The sequence below is a fragment of the Hemibagrus wyckioides genome, linkage group LG16 (assembly GCF_019097595.1).
Source record: "Hemibagrus wyckioides isolate EC202008001 linkage group LG16, SWU_Hwy_1.0, whole genome shotgun sequence".
Taxonomy (NCBI): domain Eukaryota; kingdom Metazoa; phylum Chordata; class Actinopteri; order Siluriformes; family Bagridae; genus Hemibagrus; species Hemibagrus wyckioides.
The window spans coordinates 6,826,297-6,845,869 of NC_080725.1; the positions used below are offsets into that span (position 1 = coordinate 6,826,297).

At 38.4% G+C, this 19,573-nt stretch overlaps 1 protein-coding gene across 8 annotated transcripts in view; it reads left to right on the plus strand.

Annotated features, from left to right (window-relative positions):
• The first annotated feature begins 3,798 nt into the window (after positions 1–3,798).
• Positions 3,799–19,573, plus strand: part of b3glctb (beta 3-glucosyltransferase b) — a 30,159-nt gene continuing 14,384 nt past the window's right edge. The window contains exons 1-9 of one of the 8 annotated variants that reach the window (XM_058412356.1): positions 3,799–4,637; positions 5,969–6,015; positions 6,281–6,359; positions 9,520–9,559; positions 9,949–10,046; positions 12,152–12,228; positions 12,682–12,793; positions 17,204–17,340; positions 17,447–17,510. In XM_058412356.1, the coding sequence (XP_058268339.1) occupies positions 6,342–6,359; positions 9,520–9,559; positions 9,949–10,046; positions 12,152–12,228; positions 12,682–12,793; positions 17,204–17,340; positions 17,447–17,510 (546 nt within the window). In that variant the 5' untranslated portion in view covers positions 3,799–4,637; positions 5,969–6,015; positions 6,281–6,341. Of the gene's footprint in view, positions 4,638–4,968; positions 5,564–5,598; positions 5,824–5,968; positions 6,016–6,280; positions 6,360–9,519; positions 9,560–9,948; positions 10,047–12,151; positions 12,248–12,681; positions 12,794–17,203; positions 17,341–17,446; positions 17,511–19,573 lie in introns of those variants that run through there. The other 7 variants (XM_058412357.1, XM_058412355.1, XM_058412354.1 and 4 more) reach the window with 7 other exon arrangements.

A 19,573-nucleotide genomic window follows, 5' to 3' on the forward strand; every position in this document is an offset into this window, starting at 1 on the left:
ATTTAATGTGAATATTAACTGAAGCTCTTGACCTGCATCTGCATGATTTGTCATTGTGCTGCTGCCACATGATTGCCTGACTGGATGACTGCATAATTCAGTTCAATCGCACTTTACAGATATGTATGTGAAATTACACCGGCAAATAATTTAACTGCATGTATATTTGATATTTAATATCTTTTTAATTTTTATTACCTGATTCTACTTCTTGTTAATAGAGATTAAAATATAGAACTAAGTGGGCAATATCAAAGGGTTTTCGCCTGAGCTCAAAAAGCTTTGCTGAAATTAATGCTCTTAAATCTTTGTTTCATAGTACAATCAAGGCAAACTTTTCAAAAAAGGTTGATAAAAAATTGTTTTACCAAAAATTGTTGCAAAGGCTGTCTCCCCAATCTTCCCTTCCCATTTGGCAAAACCTTTCGTTATTTATTTAATCTTGCCAGACAGCTTTATATCAGCACCACCAGTAAGATAAGTTGTCTTTACTCGTATATAGATTACTGCACAGTGACATTCTTTCTTCACATATCCCATCATTAGGAGTTGGGGTCAGAGTGCAGGGTCAGCCATGATGCAGTGCCCCTGCAGCAGGGTGAGTTGGGGGCTTTGCTCAAGGGCCCAACAGTGGCAGATTGGCAATGCTGGGGCTTGAACCCTGATCTTCCGGTCAACAACTCAGAACCTTAACCACTTGACCTACCACCGCCCTTTGTTAGCACCTAGTGAGATTTTAAACATTTCACTATAGACAGGTCAAAGGCATTAAAGAATACAGCAATCTAGATAAAAATCTAGAAATTTAATTAGATAAAAAAATGTTAAAATTTTGAGTTGATTAATCATTCTTTACAGTTTAAACGACCCCACAAGAGGACAGACTTTATATAAAGACTTAATAATATATAAGCTTGCTTCCTGAGATTGTTTCCTTCCTGAGATTCATTTTAATGGCTTACTTTCAGCTCCAGACAGGAAGTCTGCTGCTGTGCAATTGGAAGCTTCCGTCATATTTCATTGTAATGATATGTTAACAATCAGTGATAAACTGTTAAGCAACTACACTATTCATTGGGACCCCCTTATTAAAAAAATGCTCATAAATATATTCTGTACACAACACAGAACTGTATACAACACCACAATGCACCCAAAGAGCAAGGACAAATTCTTCTCTCCTATCAAAGCTTAGCATGTGGTACTTTTTGATACTGTCCTGCAAATGGTCAAAATCCTTCCCCATCCACATATTCCCCTCTCTGAGCTACAGGTAATACTGTTGCTATAGTTACCATTATTATACTATTATTTATTGTAACAAAGCTTAGATCATTGAGTTTATTAACATATTTACTTTCAAACATTTAAATCCATCTCTCTATATCCAATATACTATTATTGTTACCAATAAAATGAAAAATAGAAATACGGGTCAAACATAAAACCAGAAAGGCAGTGTCTGTGAGAAGGACAGAAGTCTCATGAGTCATGGTCACTCACCAGGGACAAAGAATGTCCTTTACACAATTTCCTTTGAGTACGTGATGTGTTTTCAGAAACAAACTCTCAAAGACAAAAATACCACACACTGTTCTATAGATTACGTCCCTAAAGATTGCAACACTGCTTCAATCTACTGAGTGCGGCAGTGACAGACACCTTATAGTTCTTCATCTGTGTCCAGCCCCTTAGAAATCTGATGAAGTAACAACTACGGGAAATCCAGATAGGAAGATATATATATATATATATATATATATATATATATATATATATATATATATATATATATATATATATATATATATATATATATGTATATATATACATATATATATATATGTATATATATACATATATATATATATATATATATATATATATATATATATATATATATATATGTATATATATATATATATACATATATATATATATGTATAAATATATATATATATATATATATATATATATATATATATATATATATATATAAAGATATATATATATATATATATATATATATATATATATATATCTTCCTATCTGGATTTCCCGTAGTTGTTACTTCATCAGATGGCCGAATACTTTTGGCAATATAGTATATATGTATATGTGTATATATATATATATATATATATATATATATATATATATATATATATATATATATATATATATATACACTATATTGCCAAAAGTATTCGGCCACCTGCCTTGACTCGCATATGAACTTAAGTGACATCCCATTCCTAATCCATAGGGTTCAATATGACGTCGGTCCACCCTTTGCAGCTATAACAGCTTCAACTCTTCTGGGAAGGCTGCCCACAAGGTTTAGGAGTGTGTTTATGGGAATTTTTGACCATTCTTCCAGAAGCGCATTTGTGAGGTCACACACTGATGTTGGACGAGAAGGCCTGGCTCTCAGTCTCCGCTCTAATTCATCCCAAAGGTGTTCTATCGGGTTGAGGTCAGGACTCTGTGCAGGCCAGTCAAGTTCATCCACACCAGACTCTGTCATCCATGTCTTTATGGACCTTGCTTTGTGCACTGGTGCACAGTCATGTTGGAAGAGGAAGGGGCCAGCTCCAAACTGTTCCCACAAAGTTGGGAGCATGGAATTGTCCAAAATGTCTTGGTATGCTGAAGCATTCAGAGTTCCTTTCACTGGAACTAAGGGGCCAAGCCCAGCTCCTGAAAAGCAACCCCACACCATAATCCCCCCTCCACCAAACTTTACACTTGGCACAATGCAGTCAGACAAGTACCGTTCTCCTGGCAACCACCAAACCCAGACTCGTCCATCAGATTGCCAGATGGAAAAGCGTGATTCGTCACTCCAGAGAACGCGTCTCCACTGCTCTAGAGTCCAGTGGCGGCGTGCTTTACACCACTGCATCCGACGCTTTGCATTGCACTTGGTGATGTACGGCTTGGATGCAGCTGCTCGGCCATGGAAACCCATTCCATGAAGCTCTCTGCGCACTGTTCTTGAGCTAATCTGAAGGCCACATGAAGTTTGGAGGTCTGTAGCGATTGACTCTGCAGAAAGTTGGCGACCTCTTCGCACTATGCACCTCAGCATCTGCTGACCCCGCTCCGTCAGTTTACATGGCCTACCACTTCGTGGCTGAGTTGCTGTCGTTCCCAAACACTTCCACGTTCTTATAATACAGCTGACAGTTGACTGTGGAATATTTAGGAGCGAGGAAATTTCACGACTGGATTTGTTGCATAGGTGGCAGGAATTCACTGAGCTCCTGAGAGCGACCCATTCTTTCACAAATGTTTGTAAAAACAGTCTGCATGCCTAGGTGCTTGATTTTATACACCTGTGGCCATGGAAGTGATTGGAACACCTGATTCTGATTTGGATGGGTGAGCGAATACGTTTGGCAATATAGTGTATATATATATATATATATATATATATATATATATAAATATATATATATATATATATATATATATATATATATATATATATAAATATATGTGCCATGTTATCAGTAACTTGTAAATTAAATGTATTTAAAGTAATATAAAATGTATGTAAAGTAAATGTATTTGCTATCATGTTGCACAGTAAATGCCTAGTTAAGGAGTATCTCACAAGTCAGAAAGAAGGAGCTATAAAAACCTATGTGGCTCCTGATGAACAGAGGAATGTCCTTGGCAAGAGTGCAGTTCACATTTTTCTAACTGATTTAGTCTTGGCCAATTCCCACCCACCAGCCAGCTCTCCCCTGTGATACTACAGGTACTAAAGCATTTCTTCAAACTTATGTTCATGCTGTGTCACAGGGCAGCTTAACATCTCTGACAAGACTACTGACTTTGGAGGAAAGATACTTCCTGACTTCGGGGTCACTTGACACTGGAAATAGCTTCTCCCAGGCAATGCCCAGCTCAAGCCCTCTGGTAGATTATGAACATTCTTCTTAAGGATCCAGGACCTCATCTTTTAACAATGTTCTCCTACTGCTTATACTCTTATTTTGACATGTTTTGTTTATATTCATGTGTCATGAAGTCTTGTTCCTTTTTCAAAATCGTCAACTTGTGATTTGACATATTACTTCTGCATTTACATTTATTTATTTGCCAGAAATGTTTATGCAAAGTTGCTTATAAATGTGGAACTACAAGCAAAGCGATATATCAAGCAGAAGACAATACAGTACAAGTAGTGCTACCCTACAAGGTTTTTAAAATGAGTGTTCACGGAAAAGGTGAGTCTTTAGTCGTGTTTTGAAGATGATGACAGTTTCTGCTGCTTGTATTGAGGTTGGAAGTAAATTTTCCCCCACTGATGGACAGTAAGTTTGAAGGACCTCATACCTTGCTTACCAGACATTACCAGGTGCCGGTCGTTAACTGATTGCAGGTCCTGGGAGTGAACATAAACCTGGAGTGTCGAGGTTGGAGAGTGTTGGAGGTAGGGGGTGCTGCTGTTCCAGACAAGACATGAGCATCAAGACCTTGAATTTCCTGTGGGCAGCTATAGGAAGCCAGAGGACAGAGACAAAAAGGGGGTGTGACTTGGGTCATTTCGGGAGGATTGAAAACAAGGCATGGGGCTGCATTTGGAATCATCTGTAGAGGTTTGATGGAGCTGGAGGGAGGCCCAGGTATGGTGCGATAGTCTGTTTTGAGATAACAAGAGCATGGACTTGCAGCTCTGTTGCATGATCAGTTAGATAGAGTCTGATTTTCTGTATTTTGTTTCTGATGATTGGATTTGCCCTAATATAGAAGCTTCTGTGTTTGCCTGCTTATTATGCCATTGTAAAGATATGATAACACTTTACTCAACCTTACTGATTCATTGTCAAGCTATTGATTAGATTTCACCTCTGACTGCTACTACTACTACTACTACCACCACCATTACTACTACTAATAATAGTATTTTGTTAATAAATAGTGTTATAGTATAGCAGCTAACAGTAAAAAAAAAAACACCAACCAACAAACAAACAAAAGAATGACATATAAGAACAATGTCAAGCCAAAACAAGGATTATGTATTAAAGTACTCTAAAAGTATCAAAACAAACAGCGTAGAACTTTCACATTATAAGCCAGTGTTATTAAAAAATTTGAGATTTTTGTTCAGCTGATAATCATGAGGCATCTTGTTCATAACATGCTCCAATATTCACACGGTGCAATATTTCAAATTTGCTAAATGATTAATAACTCATAATTTATAATGAAAGCACGTTCGCCTCACACCTCCAGCGTACTGGGTACGAGTCTCGCTCCTGCTCACTGTGTGTGTGTGTGTGTGTGTGTGTGTGCGCGTGTAGTTTGCATGTTCTCCCCGTGCTTGGTGGGTTTCGTGTGCTCCGGTTTCCTCCCACAATCCAAAGGCATGCTTATAGGCTGATTGGAGTCTCTAAATTGCCCGTACAGTAGTGTGTGAGTGTGTGAGTGAATGAGAGTGTGTGTGTGCCCTGCGATGGGTTGGCACTCCGTCCAGAGATCCTGCCTTGATGCCCGATGACGCCTGAGATCGAGGTTCCCTGTGACCCGAGGATAGATCGGATAAGCGGTAAGCGGTAATTCCGTCCTGTAGAACCAAGCTGGCTGACCGCTAGTGGGCGCTACTTATTCACTATTCAGAAGAAGAGCCTCTGTAATGCTAATTCATAGAGCGAGTTTGGAGTGTTTAATATGAAACGTCGTTTCGACCTACAGCGCTATTACAATGTGAGTTTTTAATAACCATGACTAACCATGACCATTTTGCCATGACTAAACACGCAATCGGTGGACATGGGGCATTTTTGTTGTGCTTTCTACTGTCTTTTGGTGAGTAAACGCGGCTAAACTAACCTATAAATTCCATACTCGGATTCAGTGGCTGGAGTTGTGTCTTAGCTTGTATGCTGTTTGTGATGGAGAAGCCTGACTGCACGCTGGACTGAACATCATCTCCCTGTGTGTTTTCCTGCAGGTCCTCTGACCAGCGGCTCTCAGGAAGGGACAGCAGGTGGCTCTCAAGTGAGAACAAACCGCCGGACTCGGGCGCTGCGTTTCAGCTCATTTCATTAGCGAGGCTTATTAAACGAGGCTGTTTAATAGATGAGACGTTGTTACTTGTAGATACATCAATACTGGGTCAAGGAAAATACTTTTTTTTTTTTTTTTTTAGAAATAATATGTGAACATTTAGCATGGTAGTTAGCTTAAAATAGTGTCTGAAATTCCTTTACCAGTTTATTCATTCATTCAGCTTCACTAACCACTTTATTCTGGTCATTGTCAGGGTTGAGTCTGTCCGAGGGACACTAGGTGCCAGGCAGGGACACACACTGAATGGGAAACCAATGCAAGACATCATACCGGTAATTTAGTGTAACCAATCCACCCACTGTAATATTTTTGGAAGGTGAGAGGAAACCAGAGTGGACTGGCACGGAAAACTTCACTCAGAAGAGCTTTTCATACTTGTAAATTGTTTAAGCATGGGTCAAACCCCAGGAAAAACAAAATCCTGAATGATCATCTTTCAAATATCACACCGCTCATACTTTACCCAGGATTATTTGTTTGCCCCAGGTAACGTTACATTCTGACATTTCACACTGTCTGACGTCTCAAACTGGGTGAAACTTCTTATCTACATATATGTGATGTCAGCAACCATGATTTGATAGATACAGCATCTGATCAGTTTAAATAACAGCAGAGCCGATTTAAGCATCCTAAGACGCACACAGGCAAGAAAAAAAAAATTACATTTTTAACACACATGGTTTCTGTGATGGTACAAAGCCTGCATTGTCAATAAACCTTTACACAAAGTACACCACAGAAGCAGCACTAATCGTGCTTCGGACCAAGGTTTCATAACCCCAGGTGAAAAGTCGTGCAGATTCTGCTTTTAAATTACCCAAATGTATCGAAGGTTGAAAGTGGGAACTAGAATGGTGATAAGACGGAGTGTGAAAATCCCTAAAGAGTAACCTGAGCTAAAGATCCGACTGATGACCCTGGAGCTGTAAGTTGGCAAAGCTTGCTGTTCCAGCATGTTGCCCCTCCTTTAACAGTATACCACCTAAAGAAGTTGCCAAGTTACCATCTGTGACAACCATGATCAATGGCAAGTCCTATTTGATTGACAGTTTGCCAGAAGGCACTTTAATAGAACACCTGTTCACCTGCTCATTCATTTAATTATCCAATCAGCCAGTCATGAAGCAGCAGCCCTATGCATACAATTATGCAGATGATAAATGACTTGTCAGTAAAAGAATATACTCTTATATATACACTACAAGTATGTACTAAGTAATTCTTACCTATTGTACAAGGTACTTGTATATACAAGAAAATAGTTTGCAATTCAGAAATCCATAAACATCTGGGTGCTCTAACTGAAGCCCATTAAAGGATCTTAGATTATCTAGCACCCACTACTGTGACCCACTAGAAAGAACTCTGAATAAGTGGTGAAAGACAAGGCTGCAAGTATCCTGACCTTTCATAATGCTGTAAAGTCAGAAACTTTGCATCTTAGCAAAAGTTAAAAGATTGTTGAACCTATTTCTAGCTTTCTAGCTTTTAGCCTAATTAAAAATAAATATGCAAATGAAGCAAATTTATCTGCCAATAGACAAATTAACTCTCATTCAGAATGGCTATGCAGACTCTGGTGAACCTTAAGAAAAAAGCTACAAATTACGAAGGCAAAAGTGGTGGGATCTCATTCTATCAACAGCAGGGAACCTTTTCATTGAGAAGAATAGTGCCTCATACAGGGGTGCATCACAGAACTGCTTGTCTGGGCTTAAAGGCTGAAATTGCAAAAGACCAACTGCATTGCCTTTGACATGTCATTTGTAAGCCATAGAGACTCCCACATCAGGAGAATTTATATGGCCAATTGTATTTGGGTCAGTGCTCTATAGGAAGACAGAATAAACTCTTTAAAGACTAACCAAAAATGAATATTTTCCCTCACAGCAAATTTTGTACAGTGTCTATTAGTTTGTGGAGAAGATCATGGCTAAGCAGCAACAGAAGTAGAACAAAGGGATGCATCCTTCGGCTGTATAAACTAACCTCTAGATGATTTGGTTGCATATCCCTTACTTGCAGTCCAGCCAGCAACCCACTGACAATTTCAAAATTGTGGACTTCTTTTTTTGTGGTGTTTTCTAGGCTTGTATTTCAGGGTTTTTTTTTTTTCGGGGGTTGCTGGTTCTGAGTAAAATGCATGGCCAGTTGGGTTCAGGTGTGGTGATTAGATTGCCCAGTCTAAAACCTTCCAGTTTTTCCCCCTGATGAAGTCTTTATTGTGTTGACATAGTGCTGCATGATGAAATTCCACCCAATTTCATCCTACCACACTTCTGAATTTATTCTGCTACAATCATCATGAGTTACTTCATCAATAAAGATTAGTGAGCTTTTTCTAGAAGCAGCCATGCAAGCACAAGCCATGACCCCTTCTGTGCTTGGGAGATGAGCTCATATGTTTTGGATCATGAGCAGGTTGTTTCTTTCTCAACACTTTGGCCTTTCCATCACTGAAGTAGAGTTTGTAGAATGTTTGTAACTCTTATTTGTATTGTGTTTTGCATATTCCAGTCTGATTCTTACTGTAACTTGATGAGTTGTTCAGATCTTGTGGCCTTTATGTTTCTACTCTTAAAGTCTTCTTCAAAACAGTGAAATGTTCACCCCTGCCCAGACGAAGTTGTTGATGTCACTGGCTCTTGTTTCTGTTTTTTCTTCACAGCCTTCACAATGCTTCTGTTATTAGCTGACCTGTTTGATGTCTGGTTGTTAGTACACCAGTCTTTCCTTTTCAGGACATTCCAAATTGTTGCACTGCTTATGTCCAGTGCTTGTGCAATGGTTCTGACAGATTGTTCCCTCTTTTCTCAGCTTTGCTTGAGAAATGCCTTGCTCCTATAGCCAGTTCTTTTCACAGGCAAAACTGGGGGCCAAAAAAAATAGTAAACAACCATTCTTACAGAAAATCCTGTCAGTCATATATTCCAATATTTTTGATGGGTGGGTTCAGATAAAAGGTGGCATGTTTTAAGTTATTTAACAGATCTAGATATAAATATCAGGAAATGAAAGCTAAAATTCTGATCTATTGTGTAAAGGGTGAACTGATAATCCTTTAGCATGGCTTTTTTCTAAAGCAAATCTGAAGGGGGAAACATTTTCTAAGACTTGTATAATGGGTTGTGGGCATTTCTTTAAATGATTGAGAAGAACACTAACTACACATGAATCCTGGTGCTTGCATGAACACAGGGGGTTGTTCTTTTAAGTCCATCTGGACACAAATGAGCACCATCAGAGTGAACTCTGGGGTTTAATAAAGAACTGCTGGGTCCTGCTCTGTGTCTGACGAGTCAGACTTCTAGTTAAAGCTATCAATTACTGTGTTAATGATGTTCATATCATTAAAGTCCTTTCCCGTCTTAACAATGTGTTATTTCTACACACTTTGAGTGTAACCTTTATTATTCTTTGTTTCCACAGAAAATATCCGATATACATGCCTCTGTTAACCAAGTCACAAGTGAGTTTTACCAGCAAAACAGAGACCTCTTAATGTTGAGGTAGAATATAAGCTTCATCATGACCAATGAATGTTTGCAGCAGGGAACATTAACAGCTGCCCTGCAGCCCTTTAGTCTGCCTGCACAGGGAACCATGTCTTGCCTTTTTCTTACCTAAAGTGACCTAAGTGCATGATGAGGGGCTTTTAAATGGTCATCAGGCAACTGTGTAAAACACATTTTGACTTTATTATATAAAGGTGTATTGAATAATCAGCAGCCTGAAACTATAGTTTTGTAATTGTAGAGAAATGCCTGTCTGTCTTTGTATTTTCATCAGTATATATGAAGATGATTTAAGCTATGCAATTTTAAGCTATGCAATCTGATCTCTCTCTCTCTCTCTCAGAAATAAGCGAAGTTGTATTTGTAATTCAGAGTCAAAAGAACTCGTACCACGTTGAGAGGGCAGAGCGAAGGAGAGCACACCTTTTTGCCCAAGAGCAGGTAGATCCAGCTAATCTTTCTTACATGATTCACAATCACTATTCCATGGTTTTTATTCTCTCATGGTGCACCCCAAGATTTAAGGATCTGCAAAGCTTGTTTTCAGCTACAAAAAGCAGTAGCTAGATATTAAAACCAAACAAAACTAGGCTTTGCCAAGTGCAGTGAAAAAGAAAACTAGGGAGGAACGTAGACGAGGCATGCTTTAAACTTTCAAAGCGCTCTAAATTTCCTGAGACAATGGAGATCTGGATGTGTTTGCAGCTCCTCCTGGTATATGTGTAGATCCCATAAAGCAATCCCAGAAGTGTAGATAACAATGGTACATTATGTCTCAACTAATGAATAAATAAAACATTTAAAATCCATTCAGTAGGCAGCATTTATTTTTATTATGGACTATTGCCCTTTGATGGATTATAATTTGATTGCCTTGTTTGCTTCACATTGTTTGCAGATGTCATAACATTTAGTTCAGTAATTTAGTTGTCGTTGTGCTGCCCAGCTACTCTGTTCAAAACGGAAAATGGTGTAATCGATCATTTTGCCATTAACCATGACAGACACATTGTTCTTTTGTGAATGGGAAAAAAATCATCCACAGAATATCTGTAGAATTGCCAACTGTCTCAAGAGTTTTTAGCAAAAATATTCAGTTTTGGCAATAAGGGCATTAGTTTTGACATTTTTTAAAAATGTCACTATTTTTTTTAGATTTTTTAAGGCACCTGCTGTATTCCTCAAATGCCATAAAAGCAATTGTGAAAGACAGTGACTTTAAATTAAAGCTTAAACTGGTACCGTGCTTTTTATTGATCAAACGCTCGAATGTCTTACCGTTAGTGGAGGCAGAGTAAATGATTTTGAGTCATGGTTGATTGCTTACAGGACTGTGATTCGGGCTATGAGAGCACACTCAGATTCTCACATGATTACACTTGCAATCAAAAAACACCGTAATGCTCAGTTTGCAAGACTTCAAACATTATTTACATCCAAAATACAGTTATTATTTTAGACCTACCAGATTCAACATCCCATTTCTCCATGTAGGTTTATAAATAGGACATTTCATCCAAGGTTCCCTAAATTCATTTGTTGAGACATTGTGTATTTATTGTCAAAGCTAGAGCAGCACTAATGATTTGGCACAGTAGCACTTGCTCTATGATCTAACACTGAATAGTTCCATAGATTAGTGAGGCTTTGAACTTACAAGCCAGCTCACTAGTTCCTTTATTTTCTCATCTGCTTTCCATCCAGTGTTACTTGAGTTCAGTGTCTGTTTGATTTATGCGCGTTCTCTAAAGCAGTAAAGTGTACTGAGCACAGGAATTATAGTGATTGTGCATCACTTGCTGAGTTTAGAAAGACCTGAGTTCTGATTTCAGCAATTGCTTAAAAACAATCTGCATATGTCAACTGATTGAAAAGCTTATATATTTCTTTATGATTAATTATGAAACACTTTAAATTGTTGCCACTCATGTTCCATGTACAGTCAGGTCAATAAATATTAAGCGTGGACATGTGTTGTTATTTTAGCTTTCTACCATAGTATATTGAAGTTAAGATTAAACAATGGATATTAATTCAGCATGTACAATGGATATAACATTCTTCACACCCCTGCTAAAATGGCAATTCCTTGGTTTATCTTGGTTTATATCACAAAAAGCTGCTTTAATATGGCTGTGTAAACATTTTATATCTGTATTTACATCCAGATCAGATGAACTGTGTAGGAATTACAGCTCCCCAACCATTGATTTTTCTTTGGAGTTTCATATTGAGAGTTGAACTAACATTTTGAAATCATCTCTAGACTTTTTTACCTACTTTTCTGAAATCATGAGAGAATAAACAATCAGACGCCATTCACTCTGTTTGGATGTAAATACCCTTAAATAAAAAGATGTAACAAAAACTTTTTGTCCAAATATTTATGGACCTGACTGTATACAATATAGTGATAGAATGAGAGCAAAACAAACCACACATGGACTGCCTGCCACTCTGCCTACTTCTTAACATAAAGTATTTTGATTAAAAAAGCTACTCTCCAAGAAAAAGGTCTCTTCAGCAGGTTTCTGGATGTCTTGCAGAGCTTGCCAGCTGTAGTGCTTCTCCATGAGTTGTCAGAATATGATGGAAACTGGGGGATTCTTCCTGCACTGCCTCAGTGAGCACCACTTTCATCTGTAAGACAGGATAGAGGCATGTGAACAAGCATATTAGTTGTAGACAATTTCACATATATAAAGGTCCTTTTCTAACAATACTGTACATCAGTAATTAATTCACAATAACTCATGTTTATTTCTTTAATGAACTGTAATTCTCATGGTTCCTTCAATTACATACTTAAAAGAATGTTTTAATATCAAGTATATAATCTTTCAACACACACAGACAAACCTAGATGTCAGGGTGGAGGAAACAGTCTGTTTGTGATTGTTGGAGGCTCTGGAGGAGCTGTTCTTGAGTGTTTTCCCATTCAGAATAATTTCCATCTTTCCAAATTTGTTGAAATATTTAAATGGGCTTGCCAGCCCTATTTCTGTACACATTCTATTTAACATTGACTTGCTAGGGCTTTCAAAATTTTAACATATTGAAAGTGTTTGTTTTTCAGTCTGGCTGAACGTTACTGCCAGAAATCTTTGTGGATTTTTTTCCTGGAGGAGGAGACCATTGTCAGTTTACGCAGACTGTTGCAGGTGCTCAACAGATTTAACCCTTGGAAAGTGAGTTATTTTTCTATTCCACTATTTACTATTCAGTTTGATATTGATTTTTTAAAATATTGTTGCATATTTTCTATGCAAATATATGTGGTATATTTGTAAAAACAAACAAATAAATAAATAAATAAATAGTATATATATATATATACACACACTATATTGCCAAAAGTATTCGCACTCACCCATCCAAATAATCAGAATCAGGTGTTCCAATCACTTCCATGGCCACAGGTATATAAAATCAAGCACCTAGGCATGCAGACTGTTTTTACAAACATTTGTGAAAGAATGGGTCGCTCTCAGGAGCTCAGTGAATTCCAGCGTGGAACTGTGATAGGATGCCACCTGTGCAACAAATCCAGTCGTGAAATTTCCTCGCTCCTAAATATTCCACAGTCAACTGTCAGCTGTATTATAAGAACGTGGAAGTGTTTGGGAACGACAGCAACTCAGCCACGAAGTGGTAGGCCACGTAAACTGACGGAGCGGGGTCAGCGGATGCTGAGGCGTATAGTGCGAAGAGGTCGCCAACTTTCTGCAGAGTCAATCGCTACAGACCTCCAAACTTCATGTGGCCTTCAGATTAGCTCAAGAACAGTGCGCAGAGAGCTTCATGGAATGGGTTTCCATGGCCGAGCAGCTGCATCCAAGCCATACATCACCAAGTGCAATGCAAAGCGTCGGATGCAGTGGTGTAAAGCACGCCGCCACTGGACTCTAGAGCAGTGGAGACGCGTTCTCTGGAGTGACGAATCGCGCTTCTCCATCTGGCAATCTGATGGACGAGTCTGGGTTTGGTGGTTGCCAGGAGAACGGTACTTGTCTGACTGCATTGTGCCAAGTGTAAAGTTTGGTGGAGGGGGGATTATGGTGTGGGGTTGTTTTTCAGGAGCTGGGCTTGGCCCCTTAGTTCCAGTGAAAGGAACTCTGAATGCTTCAGCATACCAAGACATTTTGGACAATTCCATGCTCCCAAGTCCTGACCTCAACCCGAGATATATATATATATATATATATATATATATATATATATATGGTTTTTTGTATGTTTGATGTATCTTAGATTTGTTTGTATCAGATTTAATTAGCAAACTTAGTGTGGGTGGGTATAACAACATTAAAGTAGGTAGCAGATTTTGGCATTATCTTACCAGCTAGTTAATCAAAAATGCCTATCGTATTGCTTCTGTCTAACATACTTATCTATATGTCATACATATACACCTACAGTTGCAAAATGCAGCACAGTAAGTAAATGGCATGTAAGTCCAGTAAGTACTCCTTCCCTGTAAATTGATAATATTTCCAATTATTTCAAAATAATGCAGAAATGTACTGCCACAATCAGGTACCTTCTATATCTGCTGGTATGCTGCCTGTATTGTACTGATGGTAAATAGATAACAAGGACAGGTAACCAACATTATAGCCTGTACTTTTAGACAAAGCTATTTAAAAGGAAATTAGGATGATGTGACCTGCTGTTAATTTGGTTCACAAAAAAAACAACATGAATAAAATTACCACCAAGAGCCTTTTTTTGAGATATTGTAGACCCAAATGTAGTTTCACATCAATTTATCCCATCATTGTTTTTGGTCCAGTATATCCTGGTGTATATCCCGGTGGCAGTGTTCACCTTTTGAGTATGCTCCCATATTCTTTAATTTATCAAGATTAGCATAAAGTATATGAAAACCCTTTAATCCACTGTGCTGTACTTCTTGAGTCTCAATCCACTCCACAGTTTTTGGCTTCGTCATTGCCCAGTAAGCTCTGAAACACTGTGTCAAAGCTGTTTTAAGCCTCTTTCTCCTTCCTAGCAAGATTCTTGGGAAATTACTTGCACTTCAGGATCTTCTTTATCTGTAGTTCAACAAAGACACCAGCTTTGACTTTTGTGTCAGACAACTTAGCAAAGAGGTCTTGAAGGTACTTGAAAGCTGAAAACTCCTTATCCATAACTGTGACAAATTGTTGAATAAGGCCCAATTTGATGGGAAGTGGTGGCATCAGCACCTTCTCAGGTTCCACAAAAAAAAAATTGCTTGGTGATGCCACGTGTGACTTGCAACTTGTACACTTTCATTCAGTTCCATTGTTTTAGCCTTTGTCCAAGATCTTTGAGGTCACAGATCATTAAGGTCTTTTAGTATGGGTTTCTCTCCTCAGCTCCACCTCTGAAATTGTAATCTGGATTTTCAGCGTCTCCCTCACTCTCTGACTTGCTCTTCAAGATAGCTGCTCTCTCCAGTAGTGGGTATGGGAAGCTCAAGGCAGTGTAGCACCAGGGTGATGGATGAAGGAAGGTCTGGATCCGTGATTGCAGTTGCATTTTTGCAAGGGTCCACCATGCAGAAATAACAGTTGCTTGTGTGGTCAGTGTTTTCCTGCCAAATTATTGGAAAAGTGAACTTCATGCCTTTCTTTTCCCCTCTGGATCATTCTGCAAAAGCATAAAGTAAAACTGTATTTTACACATGACTTATGTGTAAGGGATTCTCAATATTTCTTATATAATATAATCTTTTCAAAAAATTAAAACCAAGTGTCCACCTTACCTTCCAGATTTGCCTCATACTTCTTTGCAGATGGTTCCACAGGGTACTTTTTCGCTTTTGACTTAAATAAATTCACTGCAGATGTAGCAAAAATCATCTGCTGGATTCTTATAGCATCTTGATGCAATCTATTTAAAATGTTGACATTTTTTTAATTTAGGCAGCTGGGACTAAACTAAACTGATTGGATTGAGGGGCGTGTATTTATACTTTATATAAAACTGGAAAGTTCAAGAAATTTCTTTAAAAATTCACCTGTGTTTTTCTCACTGAAATTAAGAACATTTCAATGTTCTTGTCATGATCACAAAAGCAAAGTTTGATGAAATAATGTGTTATGGATGAATCATGGAAAATTATGTTTGAAGTATGAGCTAAACAGTATCACGTCTAATGTAGAAATAATTGATTTAAGAAAAAAAAGACTGATTTAAGATTAAGATTGAAGTACTATTTCAAGATATAGTTGTACATAGTGATGTATAAACTGTAGACTATGCTGTATAATGGTGTATATATAGATTTTATTTATGTTTATGTAAGAACAGTTAGTTTGTGTCCACTTATTTGATTGGATAAGCAGGGTTCCAAGAATGCTGATATTATAATAATATTCAGTGTAACAGCACTGGTACATTGCACTGTTTGTATTCCTCAGCTTACTTACTACATAAATTTCCAGTTCCAGTTCTCAGCTCATTTACTTAATGCTTACACTTTCTAAATTACTCTCTCTCTCTCTCTCTCTCTCTTCAGCTGTGGCTTCTATGGGAACTCTTTTCATTGATTGAGCAAAAATATACAGAATAATTATTTGTCATTTGTAATTGTTAATTACTCAGTAATTCTGTACAACAGCACTCTTGTCCATGTGACATTTCACAAATGTATACAGGTAGTTCATAATTGACTGCAGGTCACTTATTAAAATAGGTTATAAAAATAGGCCAACAGAAAGGAAAATTTCTATGTTTTTTGTAATTTATCCCCCACAATTAAATAGCCATGCTCAAGATCCAGTGACACTGTGCAACTCAAATGCTTATATTTCTCAAAACAGACAAAAACAGAGGAGCAAAATTATGTTATTTCTAGGACATAACTGGGAGTTTTTATCAGGCCAGTTACCATTTTCAGTTCTTGTTTTGGGGCAGTGTCTGATGAAGGGTCTTGTTAGGCTCCAGCCAGCACGCAGGTCCCTACAACATGCCCTAACCTAGCTGTGATGGGTAATCTAATGAGTAGGGTCAGACGGCGGAGTGCAACCCACAGTGAACACACATTACTTGACACCTCATTTTTTGCTGGGCCAAGTCACTGAGTTACTGATAACTTGTCAGATATTGTGTTGTATGCACATGCACCCCTGCTGAATCATATCCAGAGACCCCAGATAGAAGCATGCTGTCTTTTGAATCACAAAATCCAGCATCAGTTGTTTTGCATCATTATGACACCACACTCTAGTTTCATGTTCACATGCCTGCAAGGGGGACTGCCTGCCTTGTATTTCTTTTAGGCATGGGTGTCCACACCTTCAAACTCAGGTAGATGTCGCACAGAGAGCTGAAAGAGCAATGTACAATAAAACAGGCAGAAGTTCTCTTGTCTTATTCATGTTATTCATCATCATTCACGGACACCAAGCACCTCACAGAGGGAAAATGTTGTGTTTAATAGAATTAAGTGTCTCACTGGTGTCATGCATGCCTAGACACTGCTGTGCTGTGTCAGAACATGAAGGAGATGAAAGGTAATGTGGCCAAGAGAACTTGGCGTGTCGGCCACAGGTTCAATACTAAAATGCCATTAAATGTGGTGTTGTAAAAGACTATCTATCTCTCACCAGGAGTGGTTTTTGGGAAGAGCTCTTTATGATGCTAGTGCGACAATTATTCACCACTATGCCTTCTCAGAAGAGCTGACTGCTTTCAGCTACCCTGACTTTGCTGCTGGCTGGGCCCTTAGCTGCTCTCTGGTTAAAAGGTGAGGCTGTGAGTTTGTCTGGTTGCCCTTTTTTTATCTAAGAAATGCTTCTCAGGTGATTTGCATTAGACAAATATCATATGATGTAATTCGTTTGGAATTTCAGATTAGCTGATTACATGAAGCATGAGCCACCCAAATCAGATTTCACCATCGACCTTAAGCATGAGGTATGTTTGTCTTAAAAAGTCCAGGTCTGAGCCTTTCCAGGATTTTGCCAGTGTCATCAGTATGCTGGCTCAGGTAGCTGATGTTATCATATGTTTTGCTGGATGTTTAATTTTTTGGTATTTAATAATTTATTTTATATTTTGCTTTAAAACATCTACTATTTTGTTTTATCTTATTTGCTGGTACTCTGTCAGGAAATATGAATATCTTGCATGTTGTGTTACAGGAAAATATATATGTATACACATACATATATTAGACCGTTATTGCTTCCTGACTGCTTCAGTATTTGCCATCTATATCGGATAGTGATTATTCCTGCCAGCTGAAGCAAATAAAGCTGTGGTTTAGTAAAACAGTTGTTCTCTACAAACTTTGTAGAAACACTCCTGTTTTCTGAGCACAGATGCTGGGTCCTTACATATGTGAAACTTAAGCATGCATGAAATGAGTACTCACTTGATTGATTGCCTATACCTTACTGGCAAATCATTGCAGTTTTATTGTGCATAACATTGTCTTTTTAATATTTTAGTTGGTTTTAAAAATTCCCATGACTTGTTGCATCTGAGGTGATGTGAATTTAATTCTGCGTATGGAGGCATTTATAAATTAATGAATTAATCTGTTTTTAATTTTCAGAAATTCTGTCCTGGAGATTTCATGCTCCAAGAGGCAGTTTCAAACTCTCTGGTTTTGCCTCTTATACCTGTCTGTATACTGAATGTGTGCCTTGCTTCTCAGTATTATTTCATTTGTACACTTACTTACAGTGAGGGAAAAAATTATTTGATCCCCTGCTGATTTTGTACGTTTGCCCACTGACAAAGAAATGATCAGTCTGTAATTTTAATGGTAGGTTTATCTGAACAGTGAGAGACAGAATAACAACAAAAAAATCACATTTCAAAAAAGTTATACATTGATTTGCATTTTATTGAGTGAAATAAGTATTTGACCCCTTTGCAAAACATGACTTAGTACTTGGTGGCAAACCCTTGTTGACAGACGTCAGACATTTCTTGTAGCTGGCCACCAGGTTTGCACACATCTCACATCTCAAGGAATTTGGGCCCACTCCTCTTTGCATCCACGACCCATTTTCAGTGCCCTGGCTGAGGGAAGGAGGTTCTCACTCAAGATTTGACGGTACATGGCTCCGTCCATCGTCCCTTTGATGCAGTGCGGTTGTCCTGTCCCCTTAGTAGAAAACACCCCCAAATGTTTCCACCTCCATGTTTGATGGTGGGGATGGTCTTCTTGGAGTCATAGGCAGCATTCCTCCTCCTCCAAACACGGCGAGTTGAGTTGATGCCAAAGAGCTGGATTTTGGTCTCATTTGACCACATGACCTCTGAATCATTCAGATGTTCACTGGCAAACTTCAGATGAGCCTGTACATGTGCTTTCTTTTATCAGTCTTTCACGGCGTAGTGTGTTACCAATTGTTTTCTTGGTGACTATGGTCCCAGCTACCTTGAGATCATTGACAAAATCCTCCAGTGTAATTCTGGGCTGATTCCTCGCCGTTCTCATGATCATTGAAACTCCATGAGGTGAGATCTTGCATGGAGCCCCAGACCGAGGAAGATTGACAGTCCTTTTGTGTTTCTTCCATTTGGGAATAATCGCACCAACTGTTGTCACCTTCTCACCAAGCTGCTTGGCGATGGTCTTGTAGCTCATTCCAGCCTTGTGTAGGTCTATAATCTTGTCCCTGACATCCATGGACAGCTCTTTGGTCTTGGCCATGATGGAGAGTTTGGAATCTGATTGATTGCTTCCTTCTGTGGACAGGTGTCTTTCATACAGGTAACGAGCTGTATTAAGAGATTAAGATTAAGAGCTGAGATTAAGAGCCCTCCCCGAGAGTGCTCCTACTGTAATCTCAGCTCCTTACCTGTATAAAAGACACCTGGGAGCCAGAAATCTTTCTGACTGGTAGGGGATCAAATACTTATTTCACTCATTAAAATGCAAATCAATGTAGAACTTTTTTGAAATGCGTTTTTCTGGATTTTTGTGTTGTTATTCTGCCTCTCACTATTCAGATACACCTACC